Raw genomic sequence first — 25,379 nt, 5'->3', positions numbered from 1 at the left:
CGCAAATTGAATGTTTGGAATTTCATACATGGATGCTGAAGAAGATCAATCCAATGAAGCAAAAAACATTTTTTTTTTCTTATTAATCTTGTAACATCAATATTGTTAAATTATTAATTATTCTCTAAAAAGTTCAAACTATTAGGAACTAGTGAATTTAATTATTTAACCAAAATTTTAAAAAGTATATATGTATAATGATGATATCATATGGTTACCCAATATGCCTTTGGTTTATATTTATTTCTTCCTATTGTCATATTTACTCAAATTTTGTGTGAAGTGTGTCAAACTAGATATTTTAAACCTAGTCTAATTTAAGTAAAGTGTTTATTGCATTGATTTTAGCAATGCTAATGATTTTTTTTTTTTTTTTTTGGTACTCTAGGACAGTAGTTGCTTCTGAAGCAATTTTGCAATTTTCTGAGGTTTGCAGCAGGTAAAGATTGTTGTGAAGCTTACCCAATCCAATCACTCTCCAACAAGTAAGGTCCTATATAAAACAGTAGTTTGAAAGAAAAACCAAACAGCATGATAATGATTTGGTTAATTTGCTCACTGATATTAGATTAAATGAAAAAGCTAGGACACAAATCACATTTTCAAGAATCAACGTTGGGGTAAGTTGGACTGTGCCTATGTGTGTGACAAAAACCCTTTCACCATTAGGCAAATGTACAAAGGATGATAAGGAACTAGTTATGCTGGTGAAAAGGGATATAGAATGAATGATGTGATCAGTGGCTCCTGTGTCTAGAACCCAAGTTTCAGCATTAGGAGCTGTTTTATTTGAAGGATTTTTAGAAAAAATTGAATTCTTCAAATTAAGGCAAATAGAATCCTAGAAAGAGGCACAAGAAACACCTAAGAGAGCAGAATTGGCTGCATGAACAACATCTTGACTGGTAGAGGAAGAAACATGAGAGCTTAGCATTGGCAGTAATTGCTAGCATTGTTCAGATGTGAATGGAAAGGAGCTTGGTACAGCCTCAGATTGACCATTTTCACTATCAAAAATCACTTGATTTGCCACAAAAATTTTCTCTTTTTGCTTGTATCCTGGTGGAAATCCTACTAGTTTGTAGCATTTTTTCACGAAATGGCCAAGTTTTCCACAATGACTGCAGATAGGTCTGCCCTTGCCTTTGTTCTTTCCTCCTTGATTGAACCCCTTAGTCTTGACTGCCAGAGCTGTTGAATTAACTAACACACCACCTCCATTGAAACCTAAAACCCTCTGCCTCTCTTCTTGTATCACCAAAGAGAAGGCTTTGTCAATTGAAGGACTTGGCTCCATCATCAGAATCTGAGTTTTGACTTGTGAGAAAGCTTCATTCAAGCCATTGAGGAATTGCATCAATGCATCTTGATGATTGAAGAGTGTGATTTTATCATTCACTCCACAAATGCATCGACCACATGAACAAGATGGTGAAGGCCTGAGATTGATAACTGATCCCATCATGCTTGAAGATTAGTGAAGTAGGTAGTCACGGTTGTATCTCCTTGCATAATTGTTGAGATCATCTTCTGAAGCTGTGAAATGCGTGGGCCATTAGCTTGAGAAAAACGGTTTCTGAGTGAATTCCAAACCTCCATTGCAGTGTTTCTGTAGATCACACTTGCAGTGATATAAGGTGAAACGGAATTCAAAATCCATGAGGAAATCATGGAGTTGTTCTTCGACCAAGCAATTTTCTCTAGAGGTGTGACAGCCATAGAAATCGTTACAGAGCCATCAATAAAACACAGCTTGCTCTTTGCATCTAGTGCCATAAGCATAGCCCTAGCCCAATTGGGGTAATTGTCCTCAATCAAGAGCTGAGTAACAAGAATCGCACCAAGTGACTCTCCATGGTGCAAAAAGAAAGGGCTTCTCGGATCCTCTATTGGAGAAAGCTCACGATGAGCATTAGATTGAGAAGTAGTGGAAGAAGGAGCTTGATCTTGATTCGCCATTAATGGAAGCAAAAGAGCTCTGATACCATATCAGAAAACAGAGTGTATCTAACACAGTGAAGCTAGAGAGAGAGATAGAGAGAGAAAGAAAGAGAATCAAGAATTGAAGCTCTGAAAAATATCTGAATCAATTAATCAAAAATGGTTACAGAAAAGATTATATACAGCTTAAAGATCAAAGAGAATAATCTAACCATCTCTAACCAATTCCAAATTACATGGATCAACTTCCCACCATTTGATCATTACAACATACAACTGATCATCACCTTACACGTGTCAACACAAATAAACTAAATACACTACAACAGAAAGCTATAGGTTGTATGCTTTGTAACTGAGGCAATTGTTGGCAAACTTCATCAACACATACACATGCATACTTTGCCCCAATACTCTGCCTCTCTGCCTAATCTTAGACCTCATCTTGAAATACTCTCATTTACCTTCAAACTTTGACACATTCACCTAAGAAGATTTTGAATACATTTTGATTAAATTAGTTACTTATGACATATGAGTAATTAGAGTGAAAAATAAATAAGTTTATCTAATTGATTAATGTATCATTTGTTCCTCTTATTACTCTTATATCATACATAGCTCATTTAACTAATGTATACTAAGTATTTATTTTCCTTGAAATATAAAAATAAATCTCTTTAACAGAATTAATTCATCTTTTTCTTTTTCAAAAACAAATTTTCAACCAAACAAACCAGTAAAAACAAGCTTCCTTCAAGGTACAATTTCGCTGGTTGTCTTAAATCTCTTTCATCCATACCCATAAACATCCTCTGTAGATCCTTTTACATTGTATATATGATATTTAACGTTTGATATTTATTTTAAAATCGTTCATATTATTATACTTTAAAATTTTTGAAAAATATGTTAGAATTATAGTTAAATAATTAAATTCATAATTTCTTAAGAGTTTACATTTTGGACAATTTGTAATTTATTATAGTAGTCCTTGTTCCAACACTACCTCTTATTTAAAAATGTTAAAATTTTCATCCATTATATAGTGATAAAATATTTTGAAAATATAGAAACTAAACTAACATATTTTAAGATATAAGGACTAAATGTGCAATTTAACAAGATATATCTAATAATTGCATCACACAAACTATTTTGTATGTTAAGTTTTCTGAAGACCAAAATATTAGGAATTTAAAAACGAAGTTCTAGTGTAAATAATCGAATAAATTTTGATTGATACTAATATTAATAAATCTAAAAAAAAAAAAAAAAAAAAAAAAAAAAAAAAAAAACACTATCGTATACTAAGTATATATTTTCCTAGAAATAGAAAAATAAATCTCTTTAATAGAATTAATTCATCAATTTTTTTTTCAAAATCAATTTTTCAACCAAACAAACCAATAAAAATAAGCTTCCTTCAAGGTACAATTTGGTTGGTTGTCTTAATAAATCTCTTTCATCCATACCCATAAACATCCTCCGTAGATCCTTTGACATTGTATATATGATATTTAACATTTGATATTTATTTTAAAATCGTTCATATTATTATACTTTAAATTTTTGAAAAATATGTTAGAATTAGAGTTAAATAATTAAATTCATAATTTCCCAAGAGTTTAAATTTTGGACAATTGGTAATTTATTATAGTAATCCCTGTTCCTACACTACCTTTTATTTAAAAATGTTAAAATTTTCATCCATTATATAGTGATAAAATATTTTAAAAAGATAGAAACTAAACTAACACATTTTAAGATATAAGGACTAAATGTGCAATTTAACAAAATATATCTAATAATTGCATCACACAAACTATTTTGTATGTTAAAGTTTTTTGAAGACCAAAATATGAGGAATTAAATTTTGATTGATAATAATATTAATAAATCAAAAATCTTAGGTCCCTTATATTAAGATTCGAATTACTGTTTATATGGTAAATTTAGTAATGATATAGTCACCAATAGTTATGGAGTTAGAAATTTTTTTCAGGGTTCAAGTTAAGTATTTTCTTTCCTTAATTTATTGTGTAATTAGTATTTAAATTATGTTAATCACACTTAATATTCTTTAAAAATTTTAAACCAGGCTTTTTATATTAAATAAATTAAAGATAGCACATTGGAGTATAATAACAGTTCTTCTCAAAAAAAAAAAAAAAAAAGCTTTATACATATCAATTAATTTTGGATCAATTAAAGAATAAACACTTTTATTTTTCTTAACCTATAAAATGTATTTCAAAATGAATATTTTAATATTAATGCTCAATTAAAATAATTTTTTTTATACAAAACAGAACATGTCCTAAACTTTTAATGATAAAAATCATGGTATCTTTTCATGTAATGGAAAAATAAAAAGAAATTGTTTTTGGAAGAGAAAAAAGGTTTCACTAAAGAGATTTACTTGTATATACTTTAGAAACATAATCTTTAAATGCTCTTAGAGTTAATGAACTTCATATGACAAGAAAATTATATATTAAAAGAAATTAATATTGAAAATAAGCGTTAATACAATTTCTTTAAAAAAAAAAATTATTGATGGAAGCAGTCAAGTAAAATTTCTTCAACAAGTTAAAACTTTCCTTATTAAAACGGTGGGGGAGTGGAAAATTTTGAAAACGTGAGAGGGGGGTTAGTCTGTGAGAATAAACTAAGTAAATTATATTGCTTTTACTTTTTCCTCCTCTCTCACTTTCAATCCCATCAATTCTTCCAGCTCGATGGGAAAGCCAAATTCAATCTAGCCAAGGGCCAAGGCTGTGAAATTTCAAAATCCAACAAACCCAAGCATTCCCATTTACCAAAAAATCACACTGTCAAGATAACATCTTACTATGAGACCATACTAACTTATGTCCAAGGGTGATGCGCCCAGTCAAACCACATGTCACACAACCAACAACTCTGTTTATATAATTGATGCGTCAATGCATTTTTCAACCACCAGTAAATCTTTCATCTATCGACACGCCCTTTCATAAATCAGTGTTAGCCATCATCCCCAATCGTTGTTGATGCCCACGTTCCATTTCACGTTGAGCAAAGTCTTCTACACATTCTAAAGCCTCCTTCAGTTTGAGAAGGATGTTAAGATACTATGACCCAGGAATTGAATCTCAAAATTCATTGTAGGTCCATGCGCCAACGTATTTGTTTTGCAATGAAATGAGTCCTAATCCAACCTGTAGTGTACTCATTACGGGCCGTTAAGTAACGTTGTTCTATTAACGTTGTTTGTATTTTTTTGAAATACGTGTTGGTGAAAAAGTGTATGGAAATACATGTAATGTATGTATAATGATAATATCATATGGTTACCCAATATTTCTTTGGTTTATATTTATTTCTTCCCATTGTCATATTTACTCAAATTTTGTATCAAGTTTGTCAAATTAGATATTTTAAACCTAGTCTAATTTATGTAAAGTGTTTCTCTATCAAAATTAAAACTACCTCCATGCCAAAGCCACTTGGACTAAATTAAAAAATTCTTTAAGAATTTCGAAACTCATAACTCAAGTACAAACTTCATTAAATATTTTATTGATAATAATATGTTTTTTAAGAAACAACTTGTGTCTTTTAATAATTGGATGTAAAATAATATTAACAAATGTAAAAAATTATCAAATTTAATGATGAAACACGAAAATTAAATAATTTCAAATACTATTAAAAAAATAGTTAATAGTTATGTAGTAATAATATTTGTAAATATATATGATAAGTGATTACAGATTAAATATTTCTCTTCAATGCACTAACACGTATGCACATATTACAATAATGTAATAATAATGCTTTTACTTTTTGTTATGATTTATCAGGTCATCTCTTACTTCATTTTGTGTCCAGTGATACGAGTCCTCTTATTAATTATAAATATCAATTTTGTGTCCAGGTATACATAATTTATTGCAAGTTTTTGTCCGAGAGAGTGCTTGTAGAGTTTAACTGATCTAAAATTATTAATTATATATCTATTATGTGTCAAGGTATGCATAATTTGTTCCTTATTGTATTAATGTGCGCATTGGCTGTGTCTTTGAATCATTGAATGTGATAAAAAGGCAATTCTGCAATGTTATTATATCCTTTAAACCAGGTAAATTTTCCCCATTTGGTCATTTGCTCTTGGAAGTTTCTAATCTTTGGCTGGGTCTCCGTTCCTGGTCTGTTGCTCACTTGCTCATGTGATCAAGGATGGAATAATTAGCCAGAGTAATTGCTGACTATGTAAAGGATTTCATAGATAGATACAGTAATTTGGCTTCAAGTTTTACCTTTGATTTCCTTTCCCTCATTGACAAATAATGTATTACAGTATAAATCAATAAAGCAAACTTTACCAAAAAATGCGCATTGTTCGGCATGAATTGGAATATCATATTTTTCTACACACTGGACGTCATCACCGTTAGGTGTATCATTTTTGTGGTCCATGCTTTGGTTGAAAATTTGCGGCAATTCAACTGTCTTAAACCTTCCAATAAACTTTAAGAACTTTATTCCAAATCCTTCCAATTATAGTTGGAAATTTTATCTTCCCAAAAAACCGTGTTAAATGGGTAATGTTTTTAATAAGAAAAATGATATGTTCACAATATTTTTACAATATTTTTATAACAAATCTTAAGTGTCAGGTTGTTGCTAGTTGCTATTATTGAGACAAAAAAGTTATCAAATTTGCACCAATAATAACTAACCATCTATGATTTGTTGTAAAAATGTTGTGAATGTAACACCTCTATTTTAATAAATTGTTAGAAGAAGTGAGAATGAGGGATTGAAATTTTGAACCCTGATTCTCTTCATAAAAAAGACCAATCAATGCTACTTTGCTACAAGACTATTGATGGCCGAATTCATAAATTAAGATAACCTAAATTTGAACATTTAACTAAACTTCATAAGTCCAGTCTTCCAGTCATATAATGAGAAAAAAAGTAACACGCATAGGTTAAGGTCCAAAATACTGAAGTTTGAATTCTTGACCATAGCCGGGAAAATAAGAATCCTTACACCAATGGGAGAAGAAGTAAATATCTCTCTTTGAGAACTAGTGAAAGTGACAAAGGATATCATTCTTGTCTTAATATTAAAATGTGAATTGTCAAGGAAAAAAAATTCGTGTAGAGTGTGATGCTCATTAATTATGTATGTGAATATTTTTGTAGTAGTGCTATTTGTTTTTGTTCATTTTATTTTACACTACATGTTGCATACTTGTTAATTGTTATAATTTTTCGTTCTCGTCAATTGAAAATTTTGTTCCTTTCAAGACCCTTCCCCATTTGTTATCAAAATTTTCTTTTCTACAAGAAAGTTTATCGATTTAAATATATTAAAGATTATATTAGTTTATTATGTAATAGAACAAAAAGTCCAATTACATTGTCAGTTCATGTAGGGTTAATCCTAGTCTCTATAGCCTCTATTTATACTATGTTATAAGTTTATTGTATATAGTACTTGATCATACACTAAAGGTGTAACCTCTAAGGCTTTATAACTTAGTCAGTTAGACATAAGCAATCATTTTGAGCCACATAATTCTTGGTCTTCATTTTCCCTTTTTCTTTTATTCTCAACAAAATAAATCTCATTTTAGTGAAGATAGGGGTTGAGGGGGTGACCAGGGACAATGGCCTCTAGGTTTTCAAAAATTCCTCTCTCACCTCTCTTTTTTACCCCCTTAAAAAAGTAAAAATTTATATATAAAATTTAATAACTAACCACCTCTAGATTTTATAAACATTTTACTACATTTTCATTGAATCTTCCATCCCCCCCCCCCTATTGTCATATTTACTCAAATTTTGTATCAAGTTTGTCAAATTAGATATTTTAAACCTAGTCTAATTTATGTAAAGTGTTTCTCTATCAAAATTAAAACTACCTCCATGCCAAAGCCACTTGGACTAAATTAAAAAATTCTTTAAGAATTTCGAAACTCATAACTCAAGTACAAACTTCATTAAATATTTTATTGATAATAATATGTTTTTTAAGAAACAACTTGTGTCTTTTAATAATTGGATGTAAAATAATATTAACAAATGTAAAAAATTATCAAATTTAATGATGAAACACGAAAATTAAATAATTTCAAATACTATTAAAAAAATAGTTAATAGTTATGTAGTAATAATATTTGTAAATATATATGATAAGTGATTACAGATTAAATATTTCTCTTCAATACACTAACACGTATGCACATATTACAATAATGTAATAATAATGCTTTTACTTTTTGTTATGATTTATCAGGTCATCTCTTACTTTATTTTGTGTCCAGTGATACGAGTCCTCTTATTAATTATAAATATCAATTTTGTGTCCAGGTATACATAATTTATTGCAAGTTTTTGTCCGAGAGAGTTCTTGTAGAGTTTGACTGATCTAAAATTATTAATTATATATCTATTATGTGTCAAGGTATGCATAATTTGTTCCTTATTGTATTAATGTGCGCATTGGCTGTGTCTTTGAATCATTGAATGTGATAAAAAGGCAATTCTGCAATGTTACTATATCCTTTAGACCAGGTCAATTTTCCCCATTTGGTCATTTGCTCTTGGAAGTTTCTAATCTTTTGCTGGGTCTTCGTTCCTGGTCTTTTGCTCATGTGATCAAGGATGGAATAATTAGCCAGAGTAATTGCTGACTATGTAAAGGATTTCATAGATAGATACAGTAATTTGGCTTCAAGTGTTACCTTTGATTTCCTTTCCCTCATTGACAAATGATGTATTACAGTATAAATCAATAAAGCTTCCAGACTTTACCAAAAAATGCGCATTGTCCGGCATGAATTGGAATATCATATTTTTCTACACACTAGACGTCATCACCGTTAGGTGTAACTTTTTTGTGGTCCATACTTTGGTTCAAAATTTGCGGCAATTCAACTGTCTTAAACCTTCCAATAAACTTTAAGAACTTTATTCCAAATCCATCCAATTATAGTTGGAAATTTTATCTTCCCATAAAACCGTGTTAAACGGATAATGTTTTTAATAAGAAAAATGATATGTCCACAATATTTTTACAACATTTTTATAACAAATCTTAAGTGTCAAGTTGTTACTGATTGTTATTATTGGGACAAAAAAGTTATCTTAATGTTGGGTTCAAATTTGCACCAATAACAACTAACCGTCTATAATTTGTTGTAAAAAATGTTGTAGATGTAACACCTCTTTTTTAATAAATTGTTAGAAGAAGTGAGAATGGGGGATTGAAATTTTGAACCTTGATTCTCTTCATAAAAGAGACCAATCAATGCTACTTTGCTACAAGACTATTGATGGCCAAATTCATAAATTAAGATAACCTAAATTTGAACATTTAACTAAACTTCAGCATTAATAAATCTTTTACAGTAACTCTAGTAAGGGGTTGGTTGCTCAACATCTTGGACCACCCCTAAGAAGTTTCTTTGTATAATTACCATGAGTGAGAATGAATGACTACACTTACCCGGGGGAATAATCAAATCCTTGTTACTATATATGAGCACGCATGTTTGAAAAAAAAAAAAAAAAGTCTTTTACAACAAACTAAAAAATATTTATACACTTGATGCAGTTCTAAAAAATATTATACTATTTAATATTTTTTTTATTGGATAAAAATTTTGAAAAGTCCTATGTGATTAGATTATCTTCTAATATCTTTCATGCTTGCAAAATTACAAGATGATCTAAAAATCAATAACTATATCTTTAATAAAATATAAATATTTCAAGTTTTTGTATTTTAAAATCAATATATATATATATATATATAGTGTTGAGTTCAAGTTATATATGGTGTAACTCTAAGTAATATTACGAATAAGTTATTATAGAATTCATATATTGAAAATCTCACCGTTAAATTATATGTTCTATATGTTTTTGACATTCATGCCAATACATATATATATATATATATATATATGAAGGTAATGTAATCTAATGGTAGATTTGTCAAAATTCACATCCAATTAAAAAAAAAAATTGAGTGGTGTACTTTTGTAATTTGAACTCAACTCTCACACACACGCGCGCGCGCAGAAACCTTATGTGATAAAGCATGAGATTCCGCCATGTGGAGTTCTCTTTGGTAAGATAATTGAAATAATCTTTAAAGTCACAAGATAAGAACAAAAAAAAAAAAAATAGAGGCTTTTGGTTTCTTTGGTTCAATGCTTCAAGACTTTTCTTATTAAAGAATAATGATTCTTTGTAAGACTCTTCATTTTCTTTGGTTTAATGTTTCAAGCTAAAAACCTTTTGCACTTCTACTCCTTTATATATATATGCCAACAAAACTTCATGCCATCTTATCTCAAATACATCCCAACCAAGAATAATGTTATATATTTTCAACCTTTCAAAGACACCTACCTAGCTTCAACTTCGTCATCCCATCTAATCTTAACCCATATGAGTTGGCTATAACCAAGGAAGATGACCTACTTTTTTTATTGAGTAACGATGACGACTTATTGTTTTGATGTTTAGTTTTGTTGTTGTAGATTGTGTAAATAATGTGATTGGCATCAGATCTTTAGGTGTTTGGTGTGGGAAGTTCATAGCTGTATTTTGTTTTAAAACTAAATAGAAGTAGAAAGAAACATTCTAATTTATTATTGATGAGATTAGTTTTTTTTTTTTTTTTTAATCATGTTTTACATCCCATAATTTTTAGGTTTCTTTGTAGTTTTTTATTGCTATTTAGTGCAATATTGATATGAGTTATGACAATAAAAGTGAAAGTCAATGATGATTTCAGAGTTTTTTTTTCCATGTTGTTGTTGTTGTTATTATTACTAGTCGCAGACCCACGCGATGTGTGCAAATATATAAATATTATATAATCGGGTGTAGTATATAAAAAGTAACAATTAATTCAAGTACTATTTAAAAAAAATATATATTTCTATAAGTATTTTTTATCTTTTTATCTCTGCAAATATATCATATTATTATTTTTTTGTATCTTTGATTAACATTTTTCTAAGGTGAACTATATTCTTCTCTCTCTTTCTCTCTCTCGGAATTTTTTTTCCTTTCTTATAGTTCTGTTTAAGGTTGATGATTTTTTTAAAATGTGTTTTGGTATTGTGTTTGTTTAATTTCCCATTACAAAGTCCTCTCTATCCCTTTTATACAGCTTTGCTTGAATTTTGATTTGGGTTAATACTTAGTTTTTTTTTAGGTAATAAGAGTAATATTAATCATGATGAAATAAAAACAAAGAAAGAAAATACATGATGTTGATGATGGTGAACATAAAAATAAAAATAAAAAATAAAAAAACAACGACGACGACAACAACAACAACAAACAACATCAAAGAAAAAAATAACTCAAGGGACAATTCTAAGAGTAGAAAGAAACTCAATGATAGAAGAACAATTTGAAGAACCCCAACGCACCTAGACTAATAAAAAATATATGGTTCGCCAGCATAAAGCTTATACTTAGTTTTTCTGGAAATAAGAATTTGAGTTTATGTCAAAACACAATCTACATGGCTATGAATTTGAAAATGCCTACCAATTTTTTGGGTGATAAATTATTATAAAGTCTATCTTTTATTCCTTTTGTTTCATCGTAATTTTGGTTAAGATAATGTTGTAAATTTGTGATGAATTTATACTATTATAATAATTTTAGGGGTGTTATAGAAGCTGAAGTGAAAATTGTGAAATCGTTAAAAGACTAATAGAAAAATAATGTAAAAAAATAATTTAGTTTATTATTGAAAAGAAAATAATGACATGGATGTTGATATGGTTCAACAGGAGAATAACAACAATAAATACTACGCTTCAATGACACAATAATTGTAAAGACTTAATGACTAATAATTAAAAAGGAATAGGTATAATAAAAGTCTAATTCCATACTTATGGGTCGGTTATTATCTAATACCATAATTATATCACTCATAAAAATGAAAATAAGTGTAATTTCCCCTAAAATTGCTCCTAACAAAACGTCATTTTGGTGTGGATTCCATGGTGCGGGAAATGTTCCATAATGTGCTCCAATCATAATGTGTAATTACTTTTAGGGTGTGATTCATTAAGGTTTGTTGCCATTTCAAATTCCCATTGTGACCCCTAAAACCTCCAATTACACATTCCATTCTTCACTTAAATGTAATTTAATTTATTATTTTGTTCTTCGCTTATAGAGTTGAAACCACATCCGCCTGGAATTGGAAAAGACTTAGGTATTATCTTTGCATCACAATATTTGCTTAAATTTATATATGATTGTCCCTTGAATTTTAGAGTCATTTGGATTGTTTACAATATTTGAATGGAATCATCTCTATCTCTAATTGTATTGTATCATTACTCTCACTCAAATTGTTGGATGAATTAATGAAATATCTGATTCATGCTCTACACCACCAAAACCCATTAAATTAAATAGGTTTAGACTTTAATTGAGATAAGCAAGGTAAGATACAGACAGAATATGAGTTTTTGGGCTTCAAGGAAGGTAAGCTTTAATTTTCTTTGTCTCTTTGTTTAACGTTTTAATTAGATAATATTAATATATATATTATTAGAATTTACATTTTTAATTTAATGGGCTTCAGTCCTCGGTTTGTCTGCAAGAAGTATTGCACTAATTCTCTTTATTTTGGTAGAATTTTATAAAGAATGCAAAAAAGATAAAGAGGCAAAGTTGCAAAATAAATTCAAAAGCAACAAATTGCTACCCACATTCTCCAATATGTGCATGTCCAACAACAATGTCAATTTAAGCAAATAAGAAAGCAGAGAAGATATAGCAGGTACTTTTTTCTTTTCATTATGAATAAATATAAAATTGTATTGTCCCATAGTATCTAAAATTAACTTGCTTTATTCATTTTAAACTGAAAAATGACTACAATCTAGAAGAGAAGATCTCAACAATGTTAGAAATACAACTGGCATAAGAAGTGTTTCTACTTTTTATTTTTATTTTTTATAAACATTTATGTTTCTAATTATTTTGCAATAAATACAAACATATATTGTTTTATAGTAGCTTCTTTTTCTTTTTTTTCTTTTTTTTTTTGAGAAAAAGTTACATAATCATGTTTATGCAGATAATATACAAAACAATTCAGCTATAATTTCCTATAATTTCCAGCAACCAACAAAAACAAAGGCTTCATCTTAGTAATAAACATATTTTTACATTAAATCATATTTTTGTTAATTATTTAGACATCGGATGTCAATCTAAAGCTCTACATTAATTATAATACAGGAAAATATTATGAACCATGCAACATTGGGCTTTGGCCAACCATCATGCAAATGCCTATATTGTGGTGCATTATTGTGATATGAAGAACGTGTATGAAAAGCAATGCATCATAGAAATCCACATATTCAAGAAGATAATGTGTTATTTGAGCTAAATGTAAGTCACGTCAGTTTCTATTCTAAGTGGAATATAAAACCATGACCATTTACTACCTGCTGCCCATATTCAATGTTTTCAAATAGGCATGAACTGCTCAAGTATACGATCTAACCAAAATTTAAATTTTAGCATATATAAGTTTTGACATCTGTCTATTTTCAGCCTAAGATAGTAAGATATGAATTTTGAAAGGTTTACATACAAATATAATTTTAAAGTAAAGTGAAATTTTATTTGTTTCTAAACAGTTTTGTCTAAAAAAAATGTGTCTTTGTAAAAGTAAAAAATATCATTTTTGTTAAATAGTTTTGTCTAAAAAATGTGTCTTTGTAAAAGTAAAAAAATATTATTTTTGTTAAACTATACCGTGCATCACACTGGTCAATAGCTAGTACTTAAAAAAAAAAAAAAAAAAATACCATCATCCTTAATCAAAGTTATAAGAAAGAACAAAAATCCACCGAGAGAGAGAGAGAGTACTCACAGTCTTTTTGTTGGAAAAATATGGATTGAATGTGAGAACTGATATCAAATTTATACAAAATAAAATAGGGAGAAGAAGAATCAAAATATAAGAAAGAGAAAATGATAGAAAAACGGTAAAGTAGAGAATAGTGGGAAGATATAGAGGCAAAGAGGGAGGAGAAAGGTTGGAAGAAGTGTAACAGCAAATGTGGACTAATAGGGAGGGTAAGAGTTTTTTTTTTTATTTTTAAGGAAGAATAAAAGTGAGAAAAGAAGATGTAAAAAATAAGTGGATGATGTGGCTGTCAAGGAATCTACCATTAGAAGGTGGGAAGGCGAAGGGGAAGGAACACGTGAGAAACAAAAGGGAAGGAAATCCATAGGTTGTAATTGTGGTTTTCTAAGGGTTTTCAATTTAGAAGACTTGGGTTTGAGCTTTAAGTTAGAATTAAATTTAGAAGAAGTGGGTTGGTGGAATTAAATTTAAACGAAGTGAGTTTTTATGGTGGAGATAGGTTGAAAATAATTTTAGCTTTTTTAGTATTTTAAAATTGATAAAAACTATTTTAAAATTGTAGGATAAATTTAGGAAAGATGATGGAAATGACATGGCTGCTGAGATGACTCAATGTGAGTGTAGCAACATTAAATGCTACGCTTTTGCTTTTAGTAATATATAGATTATTATTATTAATTTTACATGGAAGCTTAGCTAAAGACAATTAAATCATTATAAATGGAAATGTTTATAACCCTTTTTTTTTTCAATCACATTCTTTATATGCAAGTACTAACAAATGATTTCCTTTCATTGATATGATTAAATGAGTGTTTGAGATTTGTGGGTCAGTATTTGGTTGTGAAAATTGAGTAATTGAGGAAGTGTTTTGGAGATTGCTTGAATTTTTTAAATTTTAGGATAGGCAAGTATTTTATACTTTTTGAATATAAATTTATGAATTTCAAATTTCAAAATCATTTAATCAATTTAAACATGTACGTTTTTAGATCCCTTAAACACAAGTTGTTTAACCTAGTTATTTAGCCAAGTGATTGCTTAGATAAATTATTCACTTCTAGGTTAACACATTCAAATCATATCATGTAAATAATGCAAAAATATAAAGAACACACGATATGATCACTCAAGAAAACCAAACCGGTAAAAAATCTGAGAAGAACCAAACTGGTAAAAAATCTGGGAAGAATTTAACCTAGTTATCATCAAGGTAAAACAGATCCACTATGAAAGAGTTGAAGTTTTTACAATAGAACTTAGACCACTAACATCCTATTACTACCTCGAGTAGAAAACTTACTATCACGACCACATGATAGCTCCGAGTCCACAGACTACTTCTTTCCTTGATCTATTGCAACCACAAGTACTCCCACTTGTGACTTTCTTTAAGTTCTTTGAGCAACAACTGAAACGATCACCAAGTTCTTAACATGAATCTTGATCTTAATAACCCTAAGTGTATATGAAGGTAAATGCCTCTAGATCTCACAAAAAGATTCAACACACAACCATCAAAGACTTCTAAAACGTAGCTAGAGTTTTCCCTTTTATACTTGAAGTAAAACATTTAACCTTACACGTTAAACGAGCTTGGGCTGAATTGGAAAATCAGCAGAAAAATAATTCTGCATGTCGTTCAATCGATTGAGGCTAATATTCGATCGATCGAGCTTTACAAAATTAGTCTAATAATTTATGCAATCACTCGATTCCAATTGTACAAATAATCACACAAGCCTAAACCTAGATTCTATGTTTTGATCATAGTTTGCCAACACATTACATAATGAAGTTCTAATACATTTGTTCCTAAAGTTTTAGAACCTAACAAACTCCCCCTTCGGCAATCCGTGACAAAACACATCACACAAAATGAAATGCTCAAAGTAAAAAACAACCCATTCAATTTAAACAACCCTAAATACATTCAACCTAACTACTATCTATCAGTTGCCAATGTAGACAGCAGCCACGACTGAATTAACTTGTAAATTCTTAAAACACTCAACAAACACATAAACACATGTGTGGAAAATACATGTAAACCAAAATAATTTCTTGATTTCACAAAACATAAACTAAAAGACATATACCATGAATAACCTCATGATATACATCAATAACCAACGTACCATACATGAAACAAGAAAGAATAAAAGAAACAAAGCATAAAACATAGTGTCTCCCCCTAACATATACAACCCATAAAAGATAAATAAATCAAAGGCAAAATAAATACATCACAAGCCAAAACAAAATACATCAAGCTCCTAGATAAAATCTATCTCCAATCTCCCCCTATCTCCATGAATATGTACTGCCCCTTTTTGTGACGAATTGCCAAAGGGCAATCATGGCTCATCATCAAAAGGTGGGGGCTATTGAGTAGAATCTAGAGCACCCGCCAAATCTACTCTTAAAGCATGAAGCTCGTTAAGCACATCCAACAGAAACTGACCATAAGCCGCTTGTATGGTCATGACAATATCCAACATACTCCAAATAGAAGAATCGCTCAAAGAAGAAGGTGGAGGATCCACAGCAACAGTAGGGTCAACATACTCCTCAGTAGTAGGATCACCAGATGGAGGCATAGATGCAACACCTGTAGAAGACTCGACTCGAGAGTGTTTAGAGCTAGCATTCAATTGAGTTGCTCTTTGCCTAAGGAATGTGGCACCTATGGGAGCTAAAATATGGACAGGCTCAAATGCAAGAAAGTCCTCTAAACTCAAATCTAAAAGAATCCTATGGATAAAAATCGGAAAGAAAAGACCATGAGATTTTGAACTACTCCTATGAACCTTAACAAGTGATCTAATAAAAAGATTAGGAAAACTCATAGGAGCATCGGTGACAAGAGCGTACAAAAATGCACATCTCTCAATAGGAATAGTGTGTAGATGAAAGATAGGCCAAATGGAATGACAAGAAATTTGGAAAAACAGATAATTGAGCTCAATAAGCTGATGAGTAGTGATATGAGGATCAGAACTCCATCTAATGGAAGTACTGGTAATGAGAGACATAATGTCATCAAGGGGAGGTATCTCGTTGTAAGGGTAGACAAGCTGCTGTACCAAAGGTACGCCAAGAGCAGAGGCCACTACCTTGGAAGTAATGACATACTCTTCACCCCTTATCCAACTTCTCACATATTGAGTGTTGGAATCATTGGAGTTGACAGAAAGGTTCGAGTAGAACTCTCTAATCAAAGAAGCCAGAAGAGGATGCTCAACCTCTAGAAGTGGTAACCAACCTCGACGCTCAAAGTTTCTACGTATCTTCAAATCTACCTCATCTAAAATCACCTTATGCTCAACCCACACTGATCTAAAGATATAGAGTTTCTCATAGTTCTCTTGATGTTTTTGGGTTCTAAACTTTTCACTCTGAAACACAGGGGTAGAGAAGGTGGAGGTTTTCTTGTTGGCTCTAGTTTTTCTAACCATGATGCTAAAGGGTTTAAGGAAAGAACAAGAGAAAAACAACAAAAATTACCAAGGGCAAATTGCATTAGAGAGGGTTAGAGCACAAAAATCTCAATAAATAACAATCTATATGATGCATGAAATGAATGCAAATATGATGCATGCTCTAATGCATTGAAATTTGTTCAATTTTACTTCATAAACAATCAATTAACTTGAACATAGAGTTTTAGTTCAAAAACCCCAAATTTTGAAAAACCCAATTCCAAAAATCAAACCAAATTGATCAATTAATCATTACACTAGTTAGAAAACATCATATAATGACATAATCAATCAATAACACAAGTCAATTTTATCAATTTTAGCCCAATTGAACAAAATCCCCAATTTCACAAAGTTTCAAGCCCTAGAAATTTCAACTTTCCCAAATCACAAAATTAATCAAATTAATGCATGAGGATCAAGTTTATATCATCTAAGAACAAAAAACCATTAATTAAAATTGATTAGAAACACATGAAATATACAAAAATCCCTAAAATGCATGGTTTGAAATTTTCAAAAAAAAAAAAGCATGAAAATGCATGAATTGTGTGATTTAATTGAAAAATAAAGAGTAAAAGAGACTTACTTAAGCTTGAGGACAAAAACCCTTGAGAAATGTGTGGAAGAAAATGACAAAAAATGGCCGAAGAAAAGTACGAGTGGAGTGTTTGAAAAGTTTGAATAGAATGAAGAACACGTGAGAAAAGTTCTTTTTTAAAACACTCAGAAATCGAATTTCGATTGGTCGAAATTAAGCTTCGATCGATCAAAAAATAGATTTGATCGATCAAGCATCAATCGAGCACTAATCGAGCTAGGCAGATTCAAACCAAATTTTTTATCACATTTTCGATCGATCGAGCAAAAACTTCGTTCGGTTGAAAATCTTGAAAACTTAAATTTTTGAAAAACAAAGCAATTTAATGCAGAAACTCCTCAAAACACAATATTTCATGAATGAAATGCATGAGTATGAGATTAAAAGTTTTTCAAAAACACTTAAATTTGTTGCAATTCCACGCAATGTGTGGGAAGAGTAATATAATTATTTTATAAAAATAATGTAAAATTGATAAGTTAAATAGTATTTTTTTTTATAAGTTTTATATAATGGAACATATAATGTAATTTACATTAAACAACAATATGTATACATATACATGTGTGTATATATATGTGTGTGTATAAAGTAATTTAATAAAAAGGTTCAAATTACATAATCATAATATTGTTTTATATAAATGAAAAAGATGTTATTAAAATGATTTTTTTTTAATATACTATAATCAATTAACTAATTTGAACATATCCAAGAATACAAAAAACAAAATTTACACCCTATGTTAAATTAATTTTAAATTATTACATAAGTTTAGAATTGTAGCATTTTTATTTTCTTTACAAATATAAGAATAATGTTCACATTTTGAGACTTGAATTTTAAGGTAATATTTTGAATATTTATCATTTTTATTTCTTTTTAGGGCTTATAATTTTTACTGCCTATTTTATTTATATTTTTAGTCCAAAATAAAGAGTTTAGCCAAAATAGAATAAATTTTTATATTTTTCAAAAAAAAAAAAAAATAGAGCCCAAAATTGAAAAGCCAACCTACAAAACGAATTAATTTAAGACCCAATTAGTCCAAAGTGAACTAAAATTGACTGATTAGATCGAAATTGACTGAAATGCTATATTGATGAAACTCAAAAGGAGCATGACAACAATAAATAATATGCTTCATCTTTTAATATTATATAGATATAGATTAAAACAATGGATAAAACATGAACTAAAGATAAAAAAACATCAAGAAATCACATCTAGGTCTCCTATCCTATCACGCTTAGGTAGAAAGCAATTATACCCTCAAAACTTACAATATATTGTAAAATTTTGTTAACTCAATCTCAGTATCAATATTATTGACTAGAACAAAGCCTTTATATAGGCTATTGGCAAATGCTATCTAGAAATATTTGGACTTCCAAAATTACTTGTCCCTAGGAAGATTAGGTTTAATAAAAACAAAGAAAAAGTACTTAAAAACTTATAAACCAAATAGAAAGAGGATTCGAAATACAAAATAAGACTTATTGGCCTTTGGTAAAGCCAACAGCCATTCTAGAAATCTGGAAATCACCAAATTGTCCCTAATATATTAAAACTCAATTAAATTTGATCCCGCATCAAACAACGCTAAAGTACAAAGAGAGCTATCAATCTTCCAAAACATTCCAAAATTTTTTCTCAAAAGAAAAAAAAAATAGGCTTAGTTTATGAAGCAAAAGCTTGGGCTAATAGGTCCAACCCGGAGTTTGTTTCAAATTAAGATTTGTCGCGTTGTTTTGAGAGAAAAACATTATACTGCAATATATTGTATTTTTCCTTGAAAAATAGTGAAATTCTATAATTTCATGGATATAGGCAAATTATTGAATCACGTAATTTCTTATATCGTGTGATTGCCTTGTGTGTGTTATTTTTCTATCCTTTTATTTTCTCCTCTAACAAATCTAGGAATTAGTACTTACTCCCAACATCGCATGCGTGGAAAATCTTGACCCTGGTAAGAAAGGAGTGATAGTGCTCATAAAGGTCATGGTTGATACATTGAAACTCATCAGTAGTAGTCCTAGTGTATTCTGAAAGAGGATACTTGTCCCATTTAACCAAATGCTTATGGTGTGGTACCCACCACCTCTTGTTGATACAATTGATCATCAAGGACATCTTAGATTTAATTCTTCCATTACGTTAGGGTTTGTGGCCAATCTAACAACAGCCTGTGGCTGATGTTCATCAATATAATGTCCTGAATAGTGAATACACAATTAAATTTTTGACATTAAACAGGTTACTAATGCCCATATTTGATAGTAACCTAGTTACATAAGAATAGTACTAATTAATAAACACAGCAAAATCAAAACAATTTTTTTTTTTTTTTTTTGAGAATCAAAAATCAAAACAATTTAACTGGAATAATAAAGGATTAAAATTAGGAGTCAACACCTAAGCTTGTTTTGGAGTTGATACTAAGTGGAGGAAAACCACTACAGGCTAGCACCTAGGGTTTGTTGGAGTCAACACCAAACCACAAAACACTACAAAAAATTTGGCTATTTTCAATTGTTGAAATTATTGAAAAAAGTACTAAAAAACATCAAAAAAAGTATTTTCGACGGTTGGAGTGACTGTAGAGAACTGTTATAAAAAACCGTGTCGAGAATTTTTTTTAGGGCCTATGCAACCATTGAAAAAAGTTTTACACCTTTATGAACAGGCACTCAACCGTTGATAAAGGGTATCTTGAGATAAATTTCAACGGTTTGTAACTGTGAAATAAGTATTTTTCATTTAAAATAAATAAATAAATTTGGATGTGCTCTTTCACATTGATCAAAATTTAATATCCACATTCAAAATAAAAACATTAATAATGACCAATTTCAAACTTTTACTACTATAATATAATTTACAAAATAAAAAATATCCTGGACATATTGTCACGAATTTACAAAATTTGCATGTGTTTTAGCCAAAGCAAATGTAGCAGTATGAACAAAAATATCTTAAGTTTGTCCCACATTTTCCAACTGCTCCTCACTACCTCTAGTTACTGTAAGTGTTTGTGCACAACACTCTTTAGCCTCCCATTAGTCCACACCTACAAAGTAGGTAGTAAGTGTGTGTTAATGGAAATAAATACACCAAAAAGTTATTATTTGTTAACCTCAGTAAGATTATTAGTCTTAACAAACAATTCATTTTTTCTAACATTCAAATCTTATTTGTTGCCAATACGAACAAGTGGTAGAACTTAAATCCTAGATCAAATAGAAATCAGCAGAACATCCGACATACAAGTGAGAGAGAGTTTTTGTCATTCTTTGCAATTTATGAGTAAGTTGGGGGTAAATGGAGATGGAGCTGTCAAATTTTAGGTGAAGTAGAGATGGGGAAGAAAGTTTGTCCAAACACAAGTACGGAACAATATTGGAAGGGGTCTCACATGGGTGGCATAGGAATGGGAGAGGAGAAATTGGCCCCACCCCATTGTATTCCCCTTTAACCATGGTATACTTAACCTAATCTTACTAAAATAATATTTAAATTTCAAAACTATTTCCTAGAGTACCATTTGCCTATCTCCAATTTCATGTGTGTGTGAACAAGCACGCATGTATATTTGGGATTTTCTTTATGTAAAAAAATAAATAAAAGAAAAAAAAGTCCCTACAATATTTGGAGCAATTACAAATTAGTCCGGGAACAATGTACAAAGACAACAAGTCTGTATTGAATTAATGTGCTATGTGCAAAAATTAAGAAATTACCAAAATTCAATGCATTTCTTATTTTACCTCATGGGAAAGGTTGCCAACATAGATAGTAGCGTATGCTGGATTGTTTTCAGGAGCCTCCTCATTGATCTACAAAACAAATAAAACATAAGAAACTAATTGTCAAAATCCAGATATTCCAAGCCAATTCTAGTCTAGCATACTTTAAATTACAGCACATGCTTTGGGATATAGTAGGAAATAATTCGAATTTAATGAAGCCACATAATATATGAGCTTAGCTCCTCTGACAAAACCTGATATCAGTTATGATACTCCTAAAGTTCTTGTGATGGACATGAAGAAAAGGAGACTTCGTACTCCATAGCCCTTTATTTTACATTAGAAAACCATTCTATATATTAAGTTTGGCGAAAAGGAATGCGGGAAGTGAACATCTGGAGCCCAGAGTTTATATAAATCCATAACTTGGTGACCTCTGCAATGATTGTAGATAAATATGCTGGCTTCTACAATTTGGAAATTGTAGAAAGCCATGTAGTGGCTAATCTTAAATACAGCTATACTCTTCACAATGAAATATTTAATGCACTAAGCATATGATTATTGCACTTCAAAAAATAAGTTTTAGCTATTAGAGGTTTCTACTAGCAGTAAGTTTTAGGCAACTAACAGAATTTCAAAATAGCAGTAAGTTTTAGTCCTTTGCCTAAACCCTCTGTAATTGAAACCTATCTAGACTACTCTTCTCAAGACCCTTCTTTTAAGGTACTAGCACTAGATTTGGATGAATTTTCGTAAGTCAACTTCTATGTGTTTATCAACTCAGCCAGATCCCATGAGCACTTTAAATTGGGAGATATATTAATGCTGACACTTGACAGCCAAATAGATTTATAAAAATAAAAAAATCAAATTAAGATCCACACAAAGTTGAGACCCTTTTTGCAAGTGCCTTTGGCAATAAAGATCCACTCCTCCAAGAAATGCAGTACACTATTAGAAGAAACAATGGAGTATCAAGCGTCTTATCAGGCCTATAAAATAAAACGGCAATGATGAACAAAAAATGAACACATCATAGCAGAATAACAAAGACAAAAGATTGTCAAGAATAGAATTATCAATTTTGTTTAGTCATTCCATTTTTCTTTGTCCCATCTATTTCCTCCTCTCTCTCTCTTTCTCTCAGGCTTTGCCATTTTTCTATCTTGCGTCTCTTTGTGCTCATGGAAGTCAACAAAACGGTTGCACCAGCAAGCCCACCTAGTCTTAGTACTGCAAACAACCACACACAAAAGCACCATCATTTACATTCCCAAATCCATAGCCACAGCCACCACCATGGCATTTTCCCCTCCACTTCCATTCTTATACTCATCAAATCCATCATCTTTATTATCCTCCTTTTTGCCATAATTCTAATCATTGTTCTACTCAGAATACTCAAATCTGGTAAAAACAATGGCGTACTTTTGCCTCATATATTATAGTATAAAAAAAACGTTAAAATAGTGATTTCACCAAGTTTATCTTAGTTTCAACAAGTCTAATTACCTCATCACCATAACCATGGATCCATTATGTGTAAACCCTAATTTTCAAAATCCTCCAAATTCAGGGATTCTAAAATTTAAAAAAAAAAAAAAAAAAAAATCAACAGCACCTAGCTCCAACAATCAATCAAATATGTGTAAACCCTAATTTTCAAAATCCTCCAAATTCAGGGATTCTAAAATTTAAAAAAAAAAAAAAAAAAAAATCAACAGCACCTAGCTCCAACAATCAATCAAATAGATGAGAAAGCAAGATCGCAAGCCTAAGAATCAATCAAATAGATGAGGAAAAAAAAAATCGCATGGAATTCAGAGATCTAACCAGAAATAGAATTGCAAAACTAAAACAGATATAGAAAATCACTTACCGAAGCCTTGAAATTGAAATTTTCCAATTCGAGCTGACGAAACCAAAAGAAATCGATCAACAAGGAAAATAGACTTAGGTTTTTCTGAGAGAGAGAGGGAGAACAATGCTACTGAGAAAAAAACTAACGGGAATTCAAAGAGGGAGAACAAGTTGCTTTTGTACGTGTTTGTGAGAATCAGAGTAAAACATAATTTCATAAAGGGAAGCACGTTCCTGATTTTCTACGTTTACAGACCTGGGAAAAAAAAACATAATTAGCAATATCAACGTTTATCCACCCGTGGATAAAAGTTTCTCAATTAAAATTTTTTATCTACTCCATTTTTTTTACGGTAAGGAAAAAAAAAAAGGCGCCACTTTATTTTTAACATTTATCTTGACAGTTATCACGACTGTTGAAATAAGTATACTAATTTCCTTCCTTTTGCTCCGAGTCCAAATATTTTGTTCCACTTTTCTTACTTCACTCTATATTCCACCAATAAATACTTGTCATGTGTTCATCTAATTAATTAAATACTATCATTATTAACTTATTAATACTACAGTTATTAATTAGTAGTAATATTTATTTAATTAATTAGGTGAGCACGTGGCAAATATTTATTGGTGGAGTATAGAGTGGAGTATGAAAAGTGGAACAGAAGATTTAGACTCTTTTGCTCCACGGTTGTATACATCTGTAAAATTAATGCTTATATCAACATTTTTTAATAAACATGTATAAAAATATGTTGAAAAATCTCAAGTTATTTGTAGTGAAACCAAATGAAACTTCATTTTCAAAGAGAAAATTACATTTTACCCACCTGTAGTTTGCCCAAAAAACACTTTACCTACTTGTGGTTTAAAAAATGACACTTTACCTATTTGTGGTCTAAACTGCAAACCAAACGTTTACCCACCTCTGTCCTGCCGTTATTCTAACACTATTCCACTCAAAAAAAACAATAGCAATTGAATCAAAACACTTTCCTGAGAAGAAAAAAAAAGCTTCCCATTAGTTGGAAAATGCTTCACTAATCAGGGTAGATTTTGAAGATTGCTAAAATAAAAAGTTGATCTGTTCCATTCCACTGATCTGATATGTACAACGAAGATCAATATGGAACACCTAACAAGAATCAATACTGATAACAAAACCAGCAAGGAAATCAGAGACTTGACTTACCAGGTTAATATTAGTAAATATAATGTTACCCAATTCAGTCCTTCCAAATTTGCTCTCAGAAGATGAAGACAGCTACAAATAGACCAATGCAAGAGCTTTATGAGAAAGCAATTCAGTAATTGGTCTTTGACTTATTAACAAGATAAATAGGAAGGAACTTATGAATGTTTGGTTTACATGGTGCAATAGGAACCAAGAAATCAAGTAATCTACCAGCAATCTATCAAGTAACCTACCAGCAATTAAAAAAAAAAAAAAAAAAACTACCAGAAATTTTTGAAAAGAAATCAAGAACCCTAACTATCAAAATCATACTTGTTGTTTAAATCAAGAGAGAAAATCTTCAATATCCTTCACATGGGTTTTGATAGGACTGTCTTCTTTTCTTAATGCTGAGAATTTCACAGGTTGATCTTGATTGAATGGGTCACAATCTCGAACAGAGGGTGGACGGGTAAAGGGATGCTTTTTTTTTTTTCTTAGGATAGTGTTTTGATTCAAATTGCTATTGATTTTTTGAGTGGAATAGTGTTAGAGTAACAGTAGGACAAAGGTGGGTAAACGTTTGGTTAATAGATTAGACCACAGGTAGGTAAAGTGCCATTTTCTAAACCACA

At 30.3% G+C, this 25,379-nt stretch overlaps 2 protein-coding genes across 3 annotated transcripts; both read right to left on the bottom strand.

The window, feature by feature from the left end:
- Nucleotides 1–1,461: 1,461 nt before the first annotated feature.
- Nucleotides 1,462–1,959, bottom strand: LOC111987558 (uncharacterized). Its single transcript, XM_024019270.2, has one exon. The coding sequence runs from the start codon at nt 1,957–1,959 to the stop codon at nt 1,462–1,464; it is 498 nt and encodes a 165-aa protein (XP_023875038.1).
- A 13,960-nt stretch (nt 1,960–15,919) lies between these two features.
- LOC111987554 (uncharacterized) lies at nt 15,920–23,906 on the bottom strand. Of its 2 annotated transcripts, none has more exons than XM_065776025.1 (3): nt 23,590–23,906; nt 21,726–21,794; nt 15,920–17,334 (listed from the first exon to the last, which is right to left on the bottom strand). In XM_065776025.1, exons 2-3 carry the CDS (start codon nt 21,788–21,790, stop codon nt 16,257–16,259), a joined length of 1,143 nt encoding a protein of 380 aa, XP_065632097.1. In that variant the 5' UTR covers nt 21,791–21,794; nt 23,590–23,906; the 3' UTR covers nt 15,920–16,256. The 2 variants fall into 2 exon arrangements, 1 of the variants encoding a protein (XP_065632097.1); XR_002880315.2 differs by lacking the exon at nt 15,920–17,334 and adding an exon at nt 20,809–21,028 and having other exon boundaries at nt 23,590–23,904.
- Nucleotides 23,907–25,379: the final 1,473 nt, after the last annotated feature.

This window comes from Quercus suber, unplaced genomic scaffold (assembly GCF_002906115.3).
Source record: "Quercus suber isolate HL8 unplaced genomic scaffold, Cork oak 2.0 scaffold_125, whole genome shotgun sequence".
Classification (NCBI taxonomy): Eukaryota; Viridiplantae; Streptophyta; class Magnoliopsida; order Fagales; family Fagaceae; genus Quercus; species Quercus suber.
This window is presented reverse-complemented; position numbering and strand designations above follow the sequence as displayed.

Coding starts and splice junctions, on each gene's coding strand:
- LOC111987554 (XM_065776025.1), bottom strand. CDS start 21,790: ATGAGGAGGCTCCTGAAAACAATCCAGCATACGCTACTATCTATGTTG. Junction 17,335..21,725: donor TTGGCAACCTTTCCCATGAG/GTAAAATAAGAA, acceptor TAAACCCTTTAG/CATCATGGTTAGAAAAACTA.
- LOC111987558 (XM_024019270.2), bottom strand. CDS start 1,959: ATGGCGAATCAAGATCAAGCTCCTTCTTCCACTACTTCTCAATCTAAT.